At 54.0% G+C, this 23,330-nt stretch overlaps 1 protein-coding gene across 1 annotated transcript in view; it reads right to left on the bottom strand.

Moving 5' to 3' along the window:
- Positions 1-23,330, bottom strand: part of ROR2 (ROR family WNT receptor 2) — a 212,492-nt gene that overhangs the window by 35,012 nt on the left and 154,150 nt on the right. Inside the window, exon 2 of the mRNA XM_087822522.1 lies at positions 15,567-15,644. Coding sequence (XP_087678648.1) covers positions 15,567-15,644 — 78 coding nt within the window. The remainder of the gene's footprint in view (positions 1-15,566; positions 15,645-23,330) is intronic.

Raw genomic sequence — 23,330 nt, 5'->3', positions numbered from 1 at the left:
AAGGATGCATCTGATAAGGGGCTAATTTCCAAAGTGTACAAAGAACTCATATTACTCAGCATGAGGAAGACAAACAACCCAATTAAGAAATGGGCAAAGGACCTGAATAGACACTTCTCCAAAGAGGACACACAGATGCCAAGAGACACATGAGAAAATGCTCGATGTCACTAATCATCAGAGAATGCAAATTGAAACCACAATGAGGTGTCACCTCACACCTGTCAGGATGGCTCCATCAACAAATCAACAAACAACATGTGCTGGCGAGGGTGTGGGGACAGGGGAACCTGGTGCACTGCTGGTGGGAATGCAGACTGGGACAGCCACTGTGGAAAACAGTGTGGAGATTCCTCAAAATATTAAAGATGGAGCTGCCCTTTGATTGAGTGATTCCACTCTTCGGAATATATCCTAAGAATCCTGAAACACTCATCAGAAAGAATATATGCACCCCTGCCCAGCCAGGCGTGGCTCAGCAGTTGAGCGTCGACCTAGGATCCAGGCGATCGGGGTTCGATTCCCAGTCAGGGCACATGCCCGGGTTGTGGGCTCGATCAATGACTCTCTCATCATTGATGCTTCTATCTCTCTCTCTCCCTCTCCCTTCCTCTCTCTGAAATCAATAAAGATATATTAAAAAAAAAAAAAAAGAATATATGCACCCCTATGTTCATAGCAGCACAGTTTACAATAGCTAAGATCTGGAAGCAGCCCAAGTGCCCATCAGTAGCTGAGTGGACAAAAAGCTGTGGGACATTCACACCATGGAATACTACGCAGCTGTAAAGAAGAAGGATCTCGTATCCTTTGGGACAGTATGGACAGACCTGGAGAGTATTATGCTGAGTGAAATAAGCCAGGCAGAGAAAGATAAACATCACATGATCTCGCTTATACATGGAATCTAAAGAACTTAATAAACTGATGAACAGAATAGATTCAATGACATGGAAGCACAGATCAGACTGACAAATGTCAGAGGGATGGAGGAGAGCGGATGGGTGGAGGGGGAGAGAGTAACCAAAGAATTTATATGCAGATATACACAACCCAAGGACACGGACAATGCATGGGAGGGGGACTGGGGAGGGGGATGGGATGGGGTGGAGCCGGTCATTGGGGAGAAAAAGGGACATCTGTAATATTTTAAACAAAAATAAAATTTAAAAGTTAAAAAAAAAAGCACACAAATTAGATTCATCCATTTGGAATTATCCCTTCAGCAAATAAATAAAGTTTAAAAAAAGGAAAAAAAAGAATTAGCCGGCTGTATACTGCCCGCGGGCCAGACGTTCCCCACCCGGCTCTACAGGGAACACCCAGACCGCAGATGGACGGGGCTGGAAGCCCTGCCCTGGGCGCAGCTGGCAACACAGGCAGTGGGAACAAAGGGAGGTAAAACAGATGGGGGGGAGAGGGTGTGGGAGCAGCGGGGCGTTGGGTGTGGAGTGTGGGGGTGTAATGTGGGGGGGGGTGTAGGTCAGGGGCTGGAGGTTATTCTCTCTGAAGATAAACACACGGGCAGCCCTTCCGGTGGCTCCGTGCGTCGGAGCATTGTCCCGCACATCGACGAGTCGTGGGTTCAGTTCCCGTCAGGGCACGTACCTAGCTGTGGGCTTGATCCCCAGTGGGGGCACATATGGGAGGCAACTGACTGATGTTTCTCTCTCACATCCATGTTTCTCTCTCTCCTTTCCTCTCTAAAATCAATAAAAATATATCCTTGGGTGAGAATTAAAAAAAAAAAGCTAAAATCCCCTAGTACATTAAAAAACAAAAAACAAAAAAACAGCCAGACAGACAAGACAATCAATCATCAGGAGACAGACTCACTTCAGACAAAACTGGGATAACAGCTCCGTCTGAAAATGACGACAAAACATATTCATGTTCTGAATCCTTTGGCCTGACTTCTGGTTGGTCCCTATACTTTAAAAAAAAATAAAGTGGAAAGATGTCATGTCTCTGTTATTACTGATTTACCTGACAGAAAATTACAGGTATTCCAGGGGACCCTCTGGGTGAGTTTCGCAGATGGGTGACGGCCCCTCTCCATGTGGGCGGTTGGAGGTAGCCGAGGGCGTGGGAGGCCGTGGGTTTCAAGACGAAGGGATGGTTTTCCTTCACAAGGGAGATCGGACAGATAGCTGTCTGGAGAGGCGTCACTAAGCCACACTGATTATTATGTATGATTATCATTGTTAATAAATATCATTAGGTTCTACCTTGATTCTTTCCTAGCCAGCTCTTTTCTCAATTAAATTGTCGAAGAGAATCCTTATGGATGACACAAAGCAGGAAGGTAGCTGAAATGGCAGTGACAGCCCCCGAAGGGTCACACTGAGGACAAACGGTCTTCATTCACTCCCGTGCCCGAGCAGGCCTGGGCTCTGAGGCCCGGCACACAGAGGTCTCCGCCAACTGTCCTCTCACCCACAGGGGTTGGCTCCAGTCCCTCTGCCACCACCTCCCTCCACTGTTAGGGCATTTGCACACATCGACTTGGGACATCTCCACTGACCAGTTAAGTACCTTGTAAAACATAGAAGCGTTCTTCCCCAACACAGGAGACATTTGTCTAGGGAGGGAGACAGGGAGGGAGGGAGACAGGGAGGGAGACAGGGAGGCAGGGAGGGAGACAGGGAGGGAGACAGGGAGGGAGGGAGGGAGGCAGGGAGGGAGGGAGGGAGGGAGGGAGGGAGGGAGACAGGGAGGGAGGGAGGGAGACAGGGAGGGAGGGAGGGAGGGAGGGAGGGAGGGAGACAGGGAGGGAGGGAGACAGGGAGGGAGGGAGGGAGGGAGGGAGGGAGGGAGACAGGGAGGGAGGGAGGGAGGGAGGGAGACAGGGAGGGAGGGAGGGAGGGAGACAGGGAGGGAGGGAGGGAGGCAGGGAGGGAGGCAGGGAGGGAGACAGGGAGGGAGGGAGGGAGGCAGGGAGGGAGGGAGACAGGGAGGGAGGGAGGGAGGCAGGGAGACAGGGAGGGAGGGAGGGAGGCAGGGAGGGAGGGAGGGAGGCAGGGAGGGAGGCAGGGAGGGAGGCAGGGGCATGGTCAGAAGAAAGTTAAGGTTCCTTGGGTACAACTCAGAAGGGAACCTGGGGAGACACTGGGCTGTCCAATTACTGTGAACCGACCCTCAGCATCTACTTCTTTGCAAGAATACCTTTTTTACATCAAATGGGTATGGAAACGTGGAATTCTTCTTCAGTGTTCCCCTCATTTCCCCCAGCAGCATCTTCTGCACCCCTGACTGACACGTTGACAACCGTTTAGACGTCGGCTCGGAGAGTGTGGAACAGGGAGGTGGGCTCCTGCTCGACCCCCTGCTGGGGCGCAGGCAGCTTGGTGTCAACCCCTATTCAACACTGGGAAGCCGCGTGCTGGGGTGAGAGCCAAGCTGACCTCGGGGACGGTGCCGGCATCTACAGTGCGGACGCTGCGGAGCAGCTGGCAGGACGGAAAACTCCACCTGCGCTGGGACCAAGCCCCTCACAGCAGTGACTCGGTCATCAAGGCACCCTCGTTCGTGTGTTTCTATGAAGCGCCCGAAACAGGCCAACGCAGACAGAAAACAGAGCGGCTGCCGGGCTGGGGGGAGTTAGGGAGTGACTCTTAATGGGAACGGGGTCTCTCTTTGGTGAAACCGTCTGGAACTAGGGAGTGGCGATGGTCCCAGTCCCCGAGGAGCCCCGGAGTCGGGAAACGCCGGAGGATGGGCACCAGGGGTGAAGTCGGGCAAAGGAGAGGGGCCGCCCTGCTGAGCCTCCTTCCCAGGGCGGCCGGCCGGGGGCACGCGGCGCAGCTGGAGCCCAAGGCGCGCATTTACGCAGATCCCCCGCCCCTCAGCTCGGTGGACACGCGCCCCGAAGCCGGGCCTCCCTTGGTCCACAGCAGCAGAGGCGAATCCCGAGAACTGATCCGGTGCACGCGTGGGGTCTTGGCGCTCTCCTCCCGCCTCCAGCTCGGACCTTCGCTTTCCCAAGGGCCCAAGTCTCTGGCAGAGGGTCACCTTCGCAGGGGACCGTTACGCTGGCTGCCCATGTACTCCTAACCCGCCCACCCCACTGAGCCTGGCAGGCCATGGCAACATCACAGATGTTCAACTACGACTAAAATACATTTAGACATCAAGGGTAAGAAATGGCCGCGGCCAGGTGGCTCGGTCGGAGAATCGTCCCGTGCACCGAGGGGGTTGCAGGTTCGATTCCTGGTCAGGGCACATCCCCAGGTTTGATCCCCCGTCGGGGTATGTTCAGGAGGCAACCGATCAATGTTTCTGTCTCTCCCCCCCCATTGCCCCCCTTCCTTTCTCTCTAAAATAAATAAACATATCCTCTGGTGATGATTTTTTAAAAAGGAATAACAAATGTTTCTTTTTCAGGCTAGTTTCTAACATTCATTTGGGAGCATCCTGATGAGCTCCTGCAGACACTGGGTGTGGAAGGAGAACTGCTTCACAGATGTTTGTACAAAACCACCTCCTCGGTGGAGCTGGGAAGCCAAGGCCTATGTCTCCGGTTCAGACCTTCACATCTGTTCAGAGAAGCTTTGTCATTTTCTTCAGACACATCTTTGCATTGTTTTTAGACAGTTTTCTAGGTATGCTGTAATTTTCCTTACTATTGAGTGAATTGGTTTTATTTCTATTATTTCCATGTAAGTGGTTTGAGGCTTACATGAATACTATCAGATGTCTAGATAGTGTACTAATTTCTTGTTGCTGCTGTAACAAATTAGCACAAATTTAGTAGCATAAAGCAACACAAATTTATCTTGCAGTTCTGGAGGTCAGAAGTCCTCAGGTCAGTCACGGCAGGATGTTCCGGAGGCACTGGGGGGTCTCTCCCCTCCTTTCCTGGCTTGGTTACATCACTCCAACCTCTGCTTCCTATGACACCTGCAGCCAGGGTCTCCTCTGACCCTCTTGGCATCCCCTTGTAAGGACCTCTGTGATCACACTGGGCCCACCTGGATCACGCAGGATCACCTCCCATCTCAAAATCCTTTGCCTCGTCCCACCTGAAAAGTCCGTGTTGAGAAAGGTGACGTAGTCACAGGCTCCGGGGACAGGGACGGGAGCATCTTTGGGGGCCTGGTGTTCTGCCCTTTTACCTTGTCACCTGACTATCTTTTCAGCTATAATAGTTTGAGTTAATTGTCTTGGACTTTCTGTGTAGGTATCTTCTTCAAATAATATAGCCTTTTACTTTAAAAATGCATACTGCTCATATGTCCTTCTGCCTGTTTTGTTCAAGAGCAATTCTTTAACAATACTGAAATGTTGCAAACATACAAAAACTAGATATGAATATAATAGTACCCATGTGCACAACATCATCAAGATTTTATGCTCACATTTTGCCATATTTGACTTACAACACTTTTTAAAAAATAAAACATTCTACAATGCAGCTAAAGCCCACCCTTCCCTTACTTCTCCCTCCCTCTCCAGAGAAAGGGTACTCACTATTCCAATGCATATTTAAATTACTTCGTAGTTTTAAAACCTCTCCCTGAAAGAACATCTTTGCTAGTTGTTTTATGCTTTTTCACTCACAGTCACCTTCGGGTTTATCTCTGTTGATGCAGTTCACTTATTTTAATTACTGTATAACATTTCACTGTACACAAACCACAATTTCTTTACCCATTTTCCAACTAAGCTGCAGTGAGCTGTGTGAAGACTTTGCTAGTACAAACAGGCGTTTAACGACCTGCTGTATTGGAGGTCAGCCTGCACACGTACAAAAACAGTCCCTCGAAAGGGAAGGCCTTGAAGTCGTTCGTTTCTCTAGGTCTCAGGAGTGCTCAAACCATCTGCACCCCACTAATGATGTCACAGTAAGGTGCTGTCCCACAGCTCCGCCATGTTTGGTGTTTGGGGGCTTTAAAGTGTCTGCCAGTCTGACAAGGACACTGTTATTTAGTTTCCGCCTCAAGAACGCCTCATGAGCTTGCAACCCTGGGGAAGTCCGGCCGCTGGGCGCCCCTCCTGTAGTGTCCGCTCAAATCTTTGTACTGTTGCTTTCTCTGATTTCCGCAGGTAACGAATTTCCTATCTTTTCCTTTTCTAACGTATGCATTAAATGTGAAGCTTCCTGTCAACTTCTTCTTTAGCCAACCAATAAGTTAGTTTATTTAATTTCCATATGGTTGGTCAGACCCAAGTACCTTGCAGTTTACATTATAATCTTTTTCTTGTAGCTACAGTCACTGCCTGGACTCACCTCTCGGGCCTCCCAAGGCCCCTCACTGACCGCGGAGGGCAACAGGAAGGGATGATGCCACCGGGCTGGCGCCCCAGGGAGACGGGGTGGATTAGGGTAATGCTGGAGGGGATTCGAACTCTCTGGATTGGAAGATCAGGGAAAAGAGGTCGCCTCCCAGCAGTGAAATGAACACAGACGAGAAACGCAGGAGAGCTTGTTGTCCTTCAACCCCCGGCTCCTGTGTGCATCGCCAGAGACTGACCTCCCCGGCAGTGGTTCACTGGGCTTACATGTGACTGAGCGGCCTCCGCAGCCGACCTTCCTGCTCTCCCAGGAGCATCCCCCTGAATCACATCCTCTCCTGGGCTGTGGCCCGTCTGGAGAAGCAGAGGCAGGCACCTGGCTCCAGAACTTGTTTCCTATGAATTCTGTGAACCTTAACAGGCCAGTTTACGATAAGCTTTGGTCTGCGTCTGACAATGTGCTGTAACCGCAGTCGTGACAACACAGCCTGTGTGACGGCGATTCTTCGATCCCACTCAGAGTTGCTTTGAGCCCAGTGCAGCATCGGTTCCTGTAAATGGTCACATCTGACCGGTAGGAACGTTTCCGCTAATTGCTCAGTGCAGGTATTGTGTACACATGCCCATAAGAATACGCTTGTCAACTGTGCTGTCCCAGTTTTTAACATGCTTATCTATTAGTGCCAATGGGATCTGCGTCAGCCGACTATTCATCGAACAGCTGCGAGGAATTCTGTCGAGCTGAGCCGCTGGGTGCAATACGCTTCAGGTTTACGACATCACCTGCTCCTTAAATCACCGTGAAAGGCTTTGGCCTAAAGGACTATTTTTCTGACATTAATGTAGTACATTTGGTTAACCCAGTACTACTCTTCATTTTTAAGTCCTGTTATGATCATATATAATACATGAATCTTACAAACAAGACATAACTTAACGTAATTTATGAGTCTATGTGTGAATCTGCAAGTTTAAGTGATGGCTTCAGTCTAATGTTCTTATTTTGCCTCTTGGTTCTCCTGTCCTAGTTCCTATTGCTAGTCTGCGTTACTGCCTCCCGGTGTTTACGCTCCATTCTGAAGCCCCACGGTCATCACCGTTGGTTTTCGCTCACAGAGCCACTTGGGCTCACTGACCTGTTTACCAGCTCGTCGGACGGCGCCCGCGTCCCTCCTCGCCCCGCACGGCCGAGCTCTCCTGGCTCGCGGGCCTTGCGGGCGGAGCGGGGGCTGCAGCCCTGGCTCGGGGTCCAGTGCTCCACCCGGGCACAGCCGCCCCGCCCGCCGGCCCCCCCGCTGCCCTGGCGTCAGCTCACGCGTAAACCCCGCCCGCCCCGTCCCCTGCTCTGCGGGCCATCGACCTTTACCTTTTAGAAGGGCTACTTGTCATACCCCCCTCCCTCTGCCATTTTGAAGTGCACTGTGGATTTATTTTCCTTTAGGCCCCCTTGGGCCTCAGTGCCATCCCCAGCATCTGGTGACTCGTGCCTTCTGTCAACGGCATAAAATTCTCCACCAGGATCTCACCACAGTTTCCCTCTCCCCGTTATTTCCCCCTGAGATCTCTAACTACACGCTGAACTGCCCCGTGGGTTCCTCCCACCCTTCCCCTGCGGTGTGTCCCCTTCCTGTCTATGGTTAGCTGGGCACTGCCCACTCCTCAACCCACCCATCTCGTTTCTCATTTCGTCAACTGTGACTCTGTCACAAGGTCTCCGGTTTCTTCTCAGACCCACCTCTGCTTGTTCTGCCTTTACTTTTAATCCTCTGGCTTCACTTCTGTGACTCTCCGAGTGGGCTGGCTTTCCTGTGGGCACCCCCTGAGGGTGGGGTCCTGTGACAGGCACTGCCAAGTTCCCCGGTGAGCCCAGGGCCCTGGGTTCCCCACCACGGGTCACGTACATTTGGATTCCTGAGGTGCAGGTCCAAGTTTGAGTTCTCATGGGGAAAACTGTTTCCCACCCGCAGCCGGGGCTGAGGCACCTCCCTGGGCAGGTGGACGAAATGGACAGTAGCCCCCAGGTCTCCTGGCTTCCTGCGGAGGCTCGTCCACGACACCTCGTCCTCCAGACCCCATGGGTCCCTTCCGGCTTGATGTGAAACCAAGGCCCCGATGCAGCTGAGCCTGGCAGTGCGGTTCCCGTGGCAGGGCTGGTGTTTCACGGCCTTGTATTTGAGTACGAGAAATGCAAATATACTCATCTTCCTAAAACCAAACTTGATTTCTGTCCCTCTCTCCCCTGCTAGAAGGACACGTAATGCATCTGGTTCCCAGTGAGATCAGTGACGTGGGTCATCTCACTCAGGACAGTCCTGTTCCTGGGTGTTCTCTCTTGGGGGGGCACTATGTTCTGGGGGCTGCTCCGCACCCAAGCACAGGGGGCTTGGCGAGTGGGCAGCCTCTGTAGCACCAGCTTTGCTGGGGTGTCCATGCCTGCTCCACAGGGTGACACACCTGTCACTGCTGAGCGGCACATCAAAGCCACAGGACACCTGCAGAGCCCAACCCTTTGCCCCAGGTAAAGGTTTCCCCCGCGTACCTGGTGGTTCTCCAAGGCTGCCAGCAAAGCAGGAGCCCTCTGTGGGCCGCGCCCTGGCCCCTGGCCTGTCACACTGTTTCCTTCCACTCCTGGCTCTCTGGAAAGCTCATCTAAGCACTCGTATCTCTAACTAGTATCTGATTGAGCACTTGCCCGTAATTTAAGCGGGAGGGTGGCCAGCTCACTGCGGTCCATCAGGTCTGACCATCATTAACTCACTGGAGGCCGGAATGAGAGCTAGAAAGAAAGCTCTCTGAGCTGGAGCAGCGCACGGCTCGCTCCCGGCACCTAACGCACAGCTGGCCATCGAACCTCCGGCTCTGCTCCACAGGGTCAGAGGGAACAGAAGTCCCCCTTTCAATCACCCCAGGGCTCCCCTTCCTCCCAGCGGGGAAGGGTAAGAGCTGCGCTGCTGGGTCTGTCTCCCGCTGCCAGGACAACTCCCTCACCGGCCACTCGACTGGGGCAGTGGAGGGTCGGGCGGAGCGCACCAGAGGCAGAGGGCAGGAGGCCCAGCTGCCAGGCACCACCCCGCCCCGCCCGTCAGATCCCGCCGGACGCTTGGCGATGTCATCCCACTGGCCGCCCACACGCTGGCCAACGCGGTCAGGTAGGGGTGAGGCCTGGGAAGGAGGTAGGGAAAGCCTTATCTACACGGGGCAGAGGGGGGCAGGGTCTGAACTGGTGGGAAAGAAAACACAGACCTGCCTGGCAGGGAGGGTGACTGGAGACCCCGAGAGCCACCAGAGGACACAGAGTGGCTCTTCCCAGGGGGCAGCCGGGTGGTGGCAGGCTGCCCGCTGAGCTGTCTGGTGGTCTGCCTGGGACCAGCCACATAAAATGAGAGGGGGGCTCTTAGCACGAGAGCAGCAGGGGCAGGAGAGGCTGTGTGGCTGAAAGAATGGGAACCAGAGGAGTGAGAAACGGGAAAATTAAATGGAAGGCCTGGGAGAGGGAGGGAAGTGCCTAGGCGTGTCTGCGCACGGGGCGGGCGCTGGGCGGCGAACTGCGACCCGTCAGTTTTGCAGGAGTTCTGGTCCCTGGAACCTGTGAACAGGACCTTATTTGGAAACAGGGTCACTGCAGATGCCATCACATTAAGATGAAGTCATGTGGGGGCCCTGCTGCAATGGCTGGTGTCCTTGTAAGAAGGACATCTGGACACAGACACACAGAGAAGAGGCATGTGACACAGAGACTGAGTGGGCGACGCTGTGCAAGCCACAGCAGCAGGAGAAGGCATGGGACAGTGCCTCCCGCAGAACCTCAGGGGAGCCAGCCCTGCCGACACCTTGCTTTGGGGCTTCCAGCCTCCAGAACTGGGAGGACCTTCTATGGTTGAGGCACCTAGCCTGGGGGCTTTGTTACGACAGCCCTCAGAGACTAACGCAGGGACCGAAACTGCTCCCTACACACAGGGCGGCACTCACAGCCTCACCGACAGGCAGGGACACGCACACACACCCGGGGCAACCGCCGTGGGACAAGCACACATGAACAAGCCGGGGAGCACCATGTTTAATTCAGCCCCACGAGCTGATAAGGACGACTCCTGCTTCCTGTCACTTCAGTGGGAAGGACAGCGAGCGAGACACCAGCCCGATGACTGGCTGAGACTCTGTCCCAGCTGAGGCAACTGTAGCAGAACTGCCTGGGAGAGAGAAGGGACTTGGGAAGAAGATGGATAAAGGGGGAGGCCTGAGGTGAAACCAGCAGTGCACCCCACTCTCCCAGGCAGGCTCACAGGCACGTGCCCAAGGCCTACCCACGGCCTCAGCCCTGCACACGCTGCTGGGCTCACTTTGACAGCTCTGTCTCTGGGTGGTGGCTTTCCCCGGGCACCATGCAGTGTGTGCCCACCTCTGGGAGAGCTCAGGGGGCCCTGCACATGTTCAGCCAGCAGGTCAGGGGGCTCGAACAACGGTCTTCACCACCAGAGCGGCGCAGGCTGAGGGCGGATACCCACGCGAGCTGTCGACAGAAGCAGGGAAACATTTTCGGCCTCTGCTCACTCCCCAGGTTTCAATAACGGGCAGGAGATCCTCAGCAAAAGAGGCTCAGAGCCCACGTTCCCAGTCACAGACTTGATGCTGTGACTCCAATTTAAGGTGCTGCTTCCAGATTACCCCCAGCCAACGAGACCCTCAGCTACACCAAACTCCAGGAAACAACCACCCTCCCCACCCCACCGCTCACAGAAAATTCCGTAATAAACCAGAGATGAACCCGACATATGTGCTAATTGACCCATACATGAACTGGGACCCCACACCAAGTAAACACAGAACAACAGGCTTTGTTTCCATGCCAACGTGGGGACCTCTCTGCATTGCTCTTTTCTCTGTCCAAGGAAATCTCAGGTTAGCTCCACAGCACAGCACGTGGAGAGCAGCAGGCACCGCAGTGAGCAAGCACTGTCCCCGCCCGACACTCGGATGCTCCGAGGTGCAAGCACTGTGCCCGCCCGACACTCTCGGATGCTCCGAGGTGCAAGCACTGTGCCCGCCCGACACTCGGATGCTCCGAGGTGCAAGCACTGTCCCCGCCCGACAACTTCAGATGCTCCGAGGTGCAAGCACTGTCCCCACCCGACACTCGGATGCTCCGAGGTGCAAGCACTGTGCCCGCTCCGACACTCAGATGCTCCGAGGTGCAAGCACTGTCCCCGCCCGACATTCGGAATGCTCTGAGGTGCAAGCACTGTCCCCGCCCGACATTCGGATGCTCCGAGGTGCAAGCACTGTCCCCCGCCCGACATTCGGATGCTCCGAGGTGCAAGCACTGTCCCCGCCCGACACTCGGATGCTCCGCAGTCACCTGGAACTGCAGGGCACCCTCCTCCAGGGGGGACAATGAGGGGCAGCCCTCCGCCCAGGCACAAGGCAGCCAGCGGGCCTGCTGTGGCTGCAGAGCACATCGCACCGTGACCCAGGCCCTCAAAAACAACCCACCTCCACAGACACTCACAGTACTGACTATACATGTGTGACATGTGAGTAACAGATGAGTAAATGGTTTCTAAGCCAAATGTATACTTTTGTAATAATAATAACAACAACAACAACAATAATAAAATAATGGATCCAATGTAACAAGGCAAACAAAATTGCTGCTAACGCCCAGCCCCACTAACAGCACTAGAACCGGAGTCCAGTGGTGACCGAGGACTGTGGTGCTGGAAGCTTCAAGCACCCTGGCAGCTCTGCACTGCCATGTCTTCCACGCCCACCCTCTCCCTGAGTAGGTGCGGTCTCTCTCAATACCCACCGAGTCCATACGCTGAGGGCTCAATGCTGGCACAGCGCATCTGAACACAAGTGCCTCTTGTAACAGTTCCCAGCGCCCGTCCCGCTCTGGTGGGCAGTGGCATGTTCACCGCCTGCAGTATTATAGAGGTGTGGGCACCACAAATGGTAACGGGATTAAAGCAACAGCTCATGCCCCAAAAGTACCAGAGAACTGGGCTGCCCAGGAAAGTGGGGGGGGCCTGGGTCTCCCTGGAGCTGCTCACTAGAATCCTGCCCAGAGGGCTGCTGGTTTCCATGCCTGGAAAGCGATGGACATACAGACAGTGATCATAATTGCGAATGACAACAAGTGGCATCAACATCCAGCCACTGCTCCCTGGGTGAGCACTGTCCCCTAGGCCCTCTCATCCCTCTGATGGCCGAGGGTGACACAGGGCCCTTGCCGCAACAGGAGGGTGGAGCCACCATCCGATCCAGCTCTGTTTCCTGGCCAACCCATGCTCAGGCCCTGCACTCACCATGCTGCGTGCCCCTTGCTGCCAACACGGGGACACAGACGCCTAAGGCTCTCTGCTTCCATGGCACAGTAAGTCCTCACTCAACTTCCTCGACAAGTTCTGCGGCTTTAAGTAAAACGATGTATAATGAAAACAATTGTATCATCAGCTAGCTGATACAAGAGTATGTTCCTCTGGCATCTCATCAGTTATAATGAAACAACATTATTCCAGGACCTAGTGTGCGGGGTGCGCGTGCACACACACACACAGAGGCCTGTTTCCCTCTACAACTGACATTTCTGCACCTCGGAGAACTCCAGGATCCAACCTCTACCTGAAAGTCCCGCGGATCTGCACAGGACAGCCTTGCACAGTCACTGTGGGTGAGCAAAACAGCAGGCAACCACGACCTAACCACACAGAGGAAACTAGACGGCACTACTCAACTATCCAACAGGTGGTCAACGCCTGAAGCCTGTGGGCAGATGGGAGCGCACATATCCATGAACGTTCAGTCCACCGTTTCTGCCCCTACCAGCAGGTGCTCTTCCACCCGGCCGTGAGCACTCTGGGTAAGAAGCAGCGATGGCCGGGGCGGTGCCTTCCTGGCCCCATAACCCCTGGCCCAGGCGTACAAGCAGACTGCACACTCTGCTTTCCCAAGGAAGTGGAGGAGTCTACGGAATGAATGCAGATTGGATTCTAGACCATCACTGTGGCCTGTCCACTGGTCTTCACCCAGCCCCCCTTCCCTCCTAACTGCCCCTCCATTTCCCCACCACTGTGCTCCAGAGCTGCCAGAGGACCTTCAGAGTGTAAATCAGGTCCCACCACACCTTGGGCCAGAGCCTTCCACAGGGAAAGGCCCCAGTGGGCTGTGCACACTCTCCCCAGGGATGCCCAGTGGACCTTTCTGTGACGATGGAACGTTCTAGGTCTGGGCTGCCATCCCAATGGCCTCAGCCACAGGTGGCCACTGAGCACTTGAGATGTAGCTAGTAGGACTGAGGAACTGGATTTTAACCTTATTTAATTTTAATTGATTTAAACTTAATGATGCATGTGTGGCTGATGGTTGCAGTACCGACCACACAGCCTTGGCCCCTGCGGACCTCTGGGACCTCAGCCGCCCCAGCCCATGAGCTCCCACCTCTCTCCGCTGCCCCAAAGCATGAGTCATCTTGGCCTCAGGGCTTCTGCAGGGCCCTGCTTTGGCCTTGGACACACCCCTCCCATCAACTCATTGCAAATGTCACCTCTTACGATCTCAGTACAGCATCCTGTCCCCAAACCAAGATGCCCTCCCTGTCCTTCCAGCTCACAGCAACCCCATCTCTTCCTTGGGCTCCTCACCACAACTCCTAATTGTAGAACTTGACAGTTTTCCCCTCACACCAGCTCCCCAGTCCCTTAAACTCCGCAAGGCAGACCACACGGGTTTTGATCACCAGAATGCTCAGGCCTCCCACAGTGCCTAGCAGAGGGGCAGTCCCGAAGTGTGTGTGGGCTGCCTGAACTTGAACTGTAGTCACACTTCTGGAAATAGCTCCAGAATCTAGGCATCAAAAACAATCTTTCTTCCTAAGAAGTATTTCCAGAGGCCCAGCATCCTATGCAAGCTTCCAGAGCACAGGCCTTTGCTCCTGTGGGGACACATCCCTGTCCTCACAGACGCCCTCCTCTACAAGCAGCCTGGCCACCTGCGGGGTCACAATGACCTTGTAATGACCAGGAGGGGTCAACATGAGGGGGCCACCTCGTGTGCTTGCTACACTTGATGCATTAACAGGGAATCCTCATCAAAGAGCCTCCAGCCACCCTCGACTTAAACAACTGACCTAAGCAAACAGCACACTCACCAGCAAGTCACTCTGGGCTGAGAAGGGAGCTCAGCACCTTGTGTGATACCCAGAAGCCCTTTTAGCTTTAGTATCACACAGGGTGACTCTGGATCCTTGGCAGAGACTGGAGGACTGGAGCCAGCTCTGCTCAATCCCCAGGAGACCCAGCCTTAGACACTGGTCCTAGGGGCACACACACCCTCACGAGAAGGGGGCTATAAAACGACTGGACTTCTGGGCTTCAAATTGTGCTAAAGCAAAAAAGAACTTAAACAGAGATAAAGTGGCTCTTCTGATAGGTAACTGTTATAAATGACATTGTGTCCCCCCAAAATCTGAATGTTGAAGGTGGGGCGTTGGGGAGGTGATTAGGATTAGACGGGGTCACGGGGGTGGGGCTCAGTGGTGGGAGTAGGGTGCTCACGGGAGGAGGAAGGACCAGCGCGCCCGCCTCGTGAGGACCCAGCGCCACCCGCAGGCCAGGGGAGCTCTCCCAGGACCGGCAGGGCCGCGCCTTGGGCTTGGGCTTTCGGAACTCCAGAGCCGTGAGAAGTACGTTCCTGTTGACTGAGCCGCCTGCATGCAGGGTTTTGTTACGGCAGCCAAGCTGACGGAGACCGTGGTCTAGGTGATGTGGTGACAGTGGATGAAGAAAGAAAAGTCGCAAGAAATTCGTTCTACCGAGGCTGTACGTCTAAGACGCCTGCAGAGGGTGCCAGGTGAGCAGTGAGGCTGAAGCCTCGGGAAAGGCTGCATGGAGGCCGCATCCACAAGACGAGGAACCGGCTCCTGAAAGCCTGTGGAGAAGAGCAGCTGCCCAGCGGGACACCACTCTGGACAGCCACATCGAGGATAACCCCAGGAGATAGATGGCCACCTGTGAGCGGGAGACCTAGTGGCCAAGCCAGGAGCCTACCTCCTAAAGGTCCACTCAGGCTACAGCCCACCTGCCCCTACAGCCTCTCCCTCCCCTCCCGTGGCTACCCATATGCCCCTGCCTGTCACCTCTCACCAGCCCTCGGCACCCTCACAGGGTATGGAGACAGCTATGGGAGCAGGCAAGCCACCACACCCATCGACGGGCAGTGCCAGGCCCCAGGGCACCCCCCCATCAGTGCCACAGGCAAACCACTGTGGGCCTCTGTATGGGGCCCTCTGAAAACACTGCTGAAGACCTGCATTACAAGAGCATTTCCCTGCTTACCTTTCGGAGTTGGAACAGGGCTGTTGTGTCCATCCAGCTGTACCAGAGGGTCATTCGGATCAGGAACCTCCGAATCTCCTGGACAAGAGAGCACAGCACACACATTAATGAATTTTCACTTCAGGGGGCTTGTGTTTGCTTCTCATGAAAGCACTTCTATGGCCAGAGTCAGCAGGCCGCCCCCCGCCCCCCAGATACAGGCCACCCCCCAGATACAGGCCTGGCAATTCCGAACACATTCAGAACTGAAGAATTTCTTAGCCAGTTCACACCCCTCTGGCCCCCCGAGCCATTTGCAGCCAGCAGGCAAGGACAGATCTACCCACAACTATGAGGACAGAAGTTTTCATCTTTACAGCAAACTTTACCCAGCCCCTCAGAGACCACGTGTCAGTGGCAGCACCTATCCCCAAACTCATAAACACCAAGGGCAAAAACAAATCTGGTCTGTTCATCTGGGAATACAGCATGAAGACATGGGCCCCCAGCCCCAAATCTGGGGGAAGGATGGGCAGGTGTGAATGACACCTTAGAAACCATTTGGGCCTCACAGAGACCCTTCTCTTTATTCCAACACAGCCCCTTTCTCTTTTGCCTTTACTTTCAGACTTTCGCCCAGGACCTTGGTTTTGAGTTGGTCCCCACTCTGGGGGTGGGGGGATGGTGAGGTCAGGGCCATTCTGACAACACGTCTCCTGGATGGATCTAAGTTTATGCCACCAAAGCCCACTGAAGAATCAGACACACACACAGTGGAATATCACGCAGCTTAGGAAGGAAGGAAGTCCTGACACCTGCTACACGGTGCGCCCAGAGGACACAGTGCTGCATGGGGTAAGCCGGGCTCAAAAGTCAAGCAGTTTCATTACGCGAGGATCTAGAGAGGGAAGCTCAGAAAGAAAGGAGATCGGTGGGTGCCAAGGGCTGGGGAGAGGGAATTAGTGTGTAATGGGCACAGTTTCAGTTTTGCAAGATGAAAAAGTTCTGCAGATGGATGAGGGTGATGGTTGCACAAGCGTGTAAAGGTCCTTAAGCTGCTGAACTGTACAGTTAAAAATGGTTAACGCCCGGCCAGTGTGGCTCAGGGGGTGAGCATCGACCACTGTTTGATTCCCAGTCAGGGCACCTGCCCGGGCCGTGGGCTCAGTCCCCAGTCGGGCATACGGGAGGCAGCCCATCGATGACTCTCTGTCATCACTGACGTTCATCTCTCTCTCCTTCTCCCTTCCTCTCTCTGAAATCAATAAAAAGATATTTTTTTAAAATGGTTAAGCCTGCAGATTGTCCCTTCATGTGAACTGACAGCACTGGAGCACTGGCTGGTTCATCAGTGAATCCGGGAAAACTGTGCCCAAGTGAAAATAATGTGATATACAAAAATGGTCTAAATTGCCGAAACAGCAGAGAAATGTTATGGCTGATGCAGAAGCAAGTCACTGCTGCAGGCAAATGACTGAACTAAAGAAATTTAATTTCCCCTGGATTTTAACTTCACGGGTGGCTGCCAACAAGAAAACTCAATCTATCTCTAAGACTTCTGCCTCTTTATCAATTTCACTGAAATCAGCCTATGAAATCTAAATGATTTTATTCTACCAGAAACTAGGAAAAATATTTGAAGGCTATATTTTTTCATCAAAATTCAGAATTCCTTGAAGACTGTGGTTTGCCTGTCAGATTACTTTGTGGAATCGTAAAAAAATTCAGTTTTTTATGAATAGAAAATGTGACCCCCAGCTAAAAGAAATCAGCTTGAGATGAAGGTGAGAGTGAAACATCACTAGATGGTCACACACAGCAGGACTGTGTCTGGTCACTTGACACGTGCTAGTTTCTGGAACTGGAAAAGGTAATATAAGCTAAAAGCTGAAGGGGAAGATTCCAGTACCCATTCTGGTTTTCATTTCAGTTCTAGGCTGGCAAAGTTATGGATTTGTTGAAAAGTTATGAATCTGGTGAAAAGATTATTGTCTGTACTAGTGTGTTCTGGCTCAACATGATAAAGGCAGAATAGGCAGGACATTAGGTAAGACACAGACTGGACCCCAGAGCTCTCTTCCGCTAGGAAAGCAGGCTCCTTAGAGACTGGAAGTGGGCGCACAGAGAGCTGCCCGAGGCCACAGCAGACTGCCTGAGGCCATGGGTCGTGCCTTTCTAAGGAGAGAGGAAAGGGGAGGGGGAAGGGGAGGGGGAGGGGAAGGGCAGGGGGAGGGGAAGGGCAGGGGAGGGGCAGGGGGAGGGGAAGGGGAGGGGGAGGGGAAGGGCAGGGGGAGGGGAAGGGGAGGGGAGGGGGAAGGGGGAGGGGAGGGGAAGGGGAAGGGCAGGGGGAGGGGAAGGGGAGGGGGAGGGGAAGGGCAGGGGGAGGGGAAGGGGAGGGGAAGGGAAGGGGGAGGGGAAGGGGAGGGGGAGGGGAAGGGCAGGGGGAGGGAAGGGGAGGGGAAGGGAAGGGGAAGGGGAGGGGGAGGGGGAGGGGGAGGGGGAGGGAAGGGGGAGGGGAAGGGAAGGGGAAGGGAAGGGGAGGGGGAGGGAAGGGCAGGGGGAGGGGAAGGGCAGGGGGAGGGGAAGGGGAGGGAGGGGAAGGGGAGGGGAAGGGGAGGGGAAGGGGAAGGGGGAGGGGAAGGGGAGGGGAAGGGAAGGGGGAGGGGAAGGAAAGGGGAAGGGAAAGGGAGGGGGAGGGAAGGGGGAGGGAAGGGAAGGGGAGGGAAGGGGGAGGGGAAGGGAAGGGGAAGGGAAGGGAAGGGAAGGGGAAGGGAAGGGAAAGGGAAGGGGAAGGGAAGGGGAAGGGAAGGGAAGGGAAGGGGAAGGGGGAGGGGAAGGGAAGGGAAGGGGGAGGGGAAGGGAAGGGGGAGGGGAGGGGAAGGGAAGGGGAAGGGAAGGGGGAGGGGAGGGAAGGGAAGAGGAAGGGGGAGGGGAGGGGAGGGGAGGGGAGGGGGAGCGGAGGGGAGGGGAGGGGGAGGGGGGAGAAGAAAGGTTAACATGGGCCCCGGCCAGCGTGGCTCGTGTGGTTGGAGTGTCACCCTGTAAGCCAAAGGGTCAGAGCTCAATCCCTGGTCGGGGTGCATAGGGAGGCAGGAGGTGGTCCATTGATGTCTGTCTCTCTCTCTCAAATCAATTTTTTTTTAAATGGTTAAAACAGTAAATTTTATGTTATGTTTCTCACAATTTTTTAAAAAGTGTACCAAAGACAGTTTATAATTCAATATTAGGTCACCCCGCTTGTCTCTCCTAAAAGAGAGACAACTAACAGATTTCCTGCCCACTCGAGGCCCCTCTTACGACGAGACCTTGCTCGAAAAAGCTGAGGTCTAAAAAGGAAGCACAGGTGATTTTCACATGGCATCAGGCAGGCAAGATTCTTCCTGTAGTTTGGCTCAATCAACAGCGGCTGCTTACGCTTGGGGCACCGGGTGGAACCCAACCCTCTCCACACTGCTGGCTCCTGTCACGGCCGCGTGAGGCCACCCGGGCCTGCAGCACCTTGACAGCTCAGCCCCACTCCCAGCGGCCCGCGGGGGCTGTTCCGAATGGCCCCACGCTTTTCACATTCTGCTTTGGGAGGGTCCTTGTTACTACTACTTCCAGTCCAAGCTTGCCCACATGTCGGAAGCCACCCTCCCACGCCATCTTTCAGGCAAGAACCCCGATTCACCATTCAGAAGTGACATCTTTATTCTCTAAAAACGCTCCCCAAATGGTGGAGCTCTCCCACGGCAACAAGAATGCGCTCCCGAGTTCACGGGGCTTGTATTTAACCCTCCTCGACGCGCTGCAAACCACAGGGCTGCGTCCCAGGGAGGCGAGTGGGCCGGGCACGGAAACCCAGACAGAAGCCCGGCTGCCACGGGCAGGGACAAGCAGGCGCTGTGCAAGGCGGCCGGCGGGCCTGTGCTAAGAATTCGGGACTCTGGTCTGGGTTTGAAGTTTTAAATTGGCATGTCACACATGCCATCACTCAGCACTGTTTAAACGTGGAGACCACAGGAAGTCAAACACACTTGTACTATATACACACATCTGAAAGAGGCATAAAAATTATTAACTGCTTAGAAATTGACAAATGGCGTGAAACAGTCAAATAAATATACACCCTGAAGAAAAATAAGCGCCATTAGCCCAATTCCACTGTGGACGACTCCTCGCTCTTCCAGGGCGGCTTTCCGTGGAAGCAAAGGTATTTTCACATGCGCGGAGTCAGGGGGGGACAGCCACACGCCAGTGCGAGGAGCCTGGTGTCGCCCTCACCCAGCTGTGCAGTCACTGATGGCGTCAGAAATTTAAGATGCTGTTTGAATATGTTGTGCTGGTCGGTACACACGCTGGAGCTGGAGTTCTCATTTCTCGGAGCCTCGAGCATTATCCTAGGTAACATCTGGTTGGGTATTTGAGTAAAAGAAGTGTTCTCTACATACTTGGAAAAGCAGACAGGGGTTCAAGCAGCCCACTAGGCTGATACCAGAGCGAGCCCCACCACCTCCCCAAGCTTTGGGACTTAGGTATGAAAGTGTCTGAAGAACAGGACAGGGCGAGGCCCAGGGCATCTCCCCCGCAAGTGAATAAATTCTGGGTGTCCCATCCCCACGGTGCTTAGAACTGGCCCTTTAAGTTTCAACAAAACTAGACCCTGTTGTCGCTTCGTCAGAAATAAGGGTACCATTTATATTCTGAAATTTAAGTGTCATTCTCCTGCACCACATACAGTTTGGGCACAAAATGGTTGCCCTCACTCAAGACACTGTGTCTCCCAAGGGTCGTGCGCACAATGGGCGGGTATCCAGGAACCTGGGGACGGGAACAGGTGAGTCAAAGCCCAGCCCAGGTTTCTGCAGACTCCACAGGGCCGCCTCCTGGCCCCAGCAGGAAGGTTAGGAACAAAGCCCAAAGGAAAAATAAACACAAACAACGAACACTGCCACACACGCGTCAAAACGTCACCATTAGTTATCTGGAATTACACAGGTAACTTAAACCTCTTATTTCAGTTTATTTTTAAGCATCTCTACAGTGAACAAACATCAAATTTTTAAATGACGTGATTCACATGCCATAAAAGTCACCGTTTCCGTCTGCAGCCGGTGGCTGTTCGTGTCCATCCACGAGGCTGTGCACCGCGTCCACCGTGCGATCCTGGAGAATTTCTCTCCCTCAGAAGGAACCTTGTTCCACTCCCAGCCCCCCACTCCCGCCTCCCGCGGGCCCTGCCACCGCCAGTCTGCTTTCTATCTCTACAGATGTATCTGTTGCGGACACTTTATATAGATGAAATCATTAACATCAATTTTATGATTAGATTTTTTAAATTTTATGTTGGCAGTGACAAAAAATACAATCAAATGAAGTCTAGCTGGACACAGGCTGCCCCAGGTGAGCGCAGGAGGCCCGCTCAGCGCTCCTCAGTAGTCCCGGCAGCGCCCGCCGGCGGTTCTGGCTCCCCGGGTAGCACAGGCTGCGGGTGGAGGAAGATGCGGGCTGGAGATGGCTGAAGGACGTTAGAGAGAGGACCGCAGGGCAGGCTGGACTTGCGGTGCGGAGGATTAGGGAAGGGTCTCATCAGGTCAGGGGCCACCGAAACAGACACAGCCTCGGGGGCCGGTGTCATCCGCTCTCTCCCCGACTAGCATGTTCTCCTGCACATCACTGGGGCTGGCAAGCGACCTCTCTTCACCTTCCTAACCCCACGGCCTCCTGGGCACCTCTGCCAACCTGGCCAAGCCAGGGACAGGTCCAAGGGGCTGTAGCATCTCCCATTCAGCCAACCAGAGTGCTCTGGGTGCAGCTGGCGCCATCCCCGAGCCCCAGCAGCTGACTGGATATAGGGGGAACCTAAAGGAGATTCTGAGAGGAGACCATTTGCCCAAACTCTCAGGACAGAACTGCTTTCTTCTGAAGATGAGCATTCTACTTGGACACATCCTTCCCTTTGGTAAAACCCTAGCAGGTGTGCCCTGAACACCCTGTGAAATGTGGCCCTCAAGCCTGCCTTTCCTCCCCGGGGCGTAGGACACACAGGGAGACCAGTAAAGCTGCGGCTTAGAGAACGGAGGACATTTCATCAGGAACAAACATTTAGTGTGGCCGGTTGCAAAGCAAGGACACGCTGAAAGTACAGCTTGGTCCACGTGGAAGTACACGCGAGCGCTTGCTACGGCAGTGCGAATGGCGTCCGGAACAGGAGGCCAGGTCTGGGCAAGCGGCGTGGACTCCGGTGAGGATGGCCTGGCACTGGCACTGGCACATGCGCTGGGTCACCCGCACCTGCACGCAGGGTCCAACGCCAGGGGAGATGGAGCATGAGGGGCACGGGACTTCTCTGGGCATCTTTGCAACTTTTCTATAAATCTAACACTATTCTGAAGTCAGAAGTTTACTGAAAAACAATTACACACTCGATCACATCGCTCAAGCCCTAACCAAGGCTCAGAGCAGGGAAGAGCCACAGTGAAGTCTGTCCCCAGACGCCCTCCCTTCTCACGGCGCAGGCACGGAAGACAGCGCAGGGGACAGAACACCGCACGCCTGCCGGGGCTGCACGCGGGGGACTCACCTGCGCGCCAGCGAACACATGGGAATTGGGTCACTCTGGAGAAAGCTGGCTTTTGAGCTGAATCGCACATTAACTGTCATGGCGTGGGGATATCAGCTCTTAACCGTGAACCTGAGGCGTCTGGCGTGGGGTATCAGCTCTTAACCGTGAACTTGGGGCGTCTCCGTGGCAACACCTGTCACTGTCCTGTCTACTCAGGGATGAACCCACAGTGGCCACAGAGCACCTGATGGAGGGTTTCAGGTTGATGTGGATGGCTTGCAGTCAGGGCCTGCACGCCCCGCCCAAGTAGGTGCAAGTTCTGAGTAGAAACAGTGCAAGCTCTTCTGCACACCTTCCTCCCAACACAGGCCTCTAACGTAACACACTGGCCTGTGGCAACAATAAGAGGAGTCTATTGTTGCGAAGCAGCATGCAGGCCTGGTCTGATTACCAGGCTCTCTCTCTAGATGAAAATGCCAGCTCTCTCACTAAAAGCAGACACTGTTAAGCAAGAATTTACTAATGAAGTTCAACCCACACTCTTGGATTTGAGTCCATGGTGTTTTGACTTGTGTTTCTTTTTAAAATGTTTTGTCATTCAGACCATTCATCCATTAATCTCTACCTGTTGATCTGAATCAGTACACTTGTTGGGATTTAATGAGATTCAGTCTCTGGCACATTTGAAAAACTTCAAAGCAGTCTCCTTTTAATTAGTGAGGGTATCTATTCACCAGTGCTTGGCATTCTTGCATTTGCTTGTCCTGAAAGGTGCAATTTCCAGGACACAAGAGGGAACAGCAGCAGTCAGGGCACGGAAAAGACCACAGCCTGGGAGGGGGAGTGTGCAGCCCACCGGTCAGCAGCCTGGGAGGGCAGGAGTGGGCTTCCCGGGTGCTGAGCTGCATGAGGACTCAGCACATCCACTCGCCACTGGAAAAGCCAGTCACATGCTCCAGAGCGATCACTGACCTGAGCGGCATCTCAAATCAAAAACATCCAGAGGCTAGAAATGCAATGCCGAAGAGAAGAAATTAACAGTTGGAAAGAGCACAGTAAAAGTCCTCAAAAGTGAGTCCATCAGCCTGGGAACTGGGCCAGAGAAAGTATGTCAACTGTAAGGAGACTCGATAATGCTTCTGGGAATGTGCTAATTAAAACGTTACACCGCGTGTCTTAATTGCCAGCTAGGAAACCACACAGCATCCAAGGTAAGCTGCCAGGACCTAATCGGTGGTAGT

This window comes from Miniopterus natalensis, chromosome 12, assembly GCF_054644295.1.
Source record: "Miniopterus natalensis isolate mMinNat1 chromosome 12, mMinNat1.hap1, whole genome shotgun sequence".
Classification (NCBI taxonomy): Eukaryota; Metazoa; Chordata; class Mammalia; order Chiroptera; family Miniopteridae; genus Miniopterus; species Miniopterus natalensis.
The sequence above is the reverse complement of the archived record's forward strand: the minus strand, read 5'-3'. Positions and strand labels throughout refer to the sequence as shown.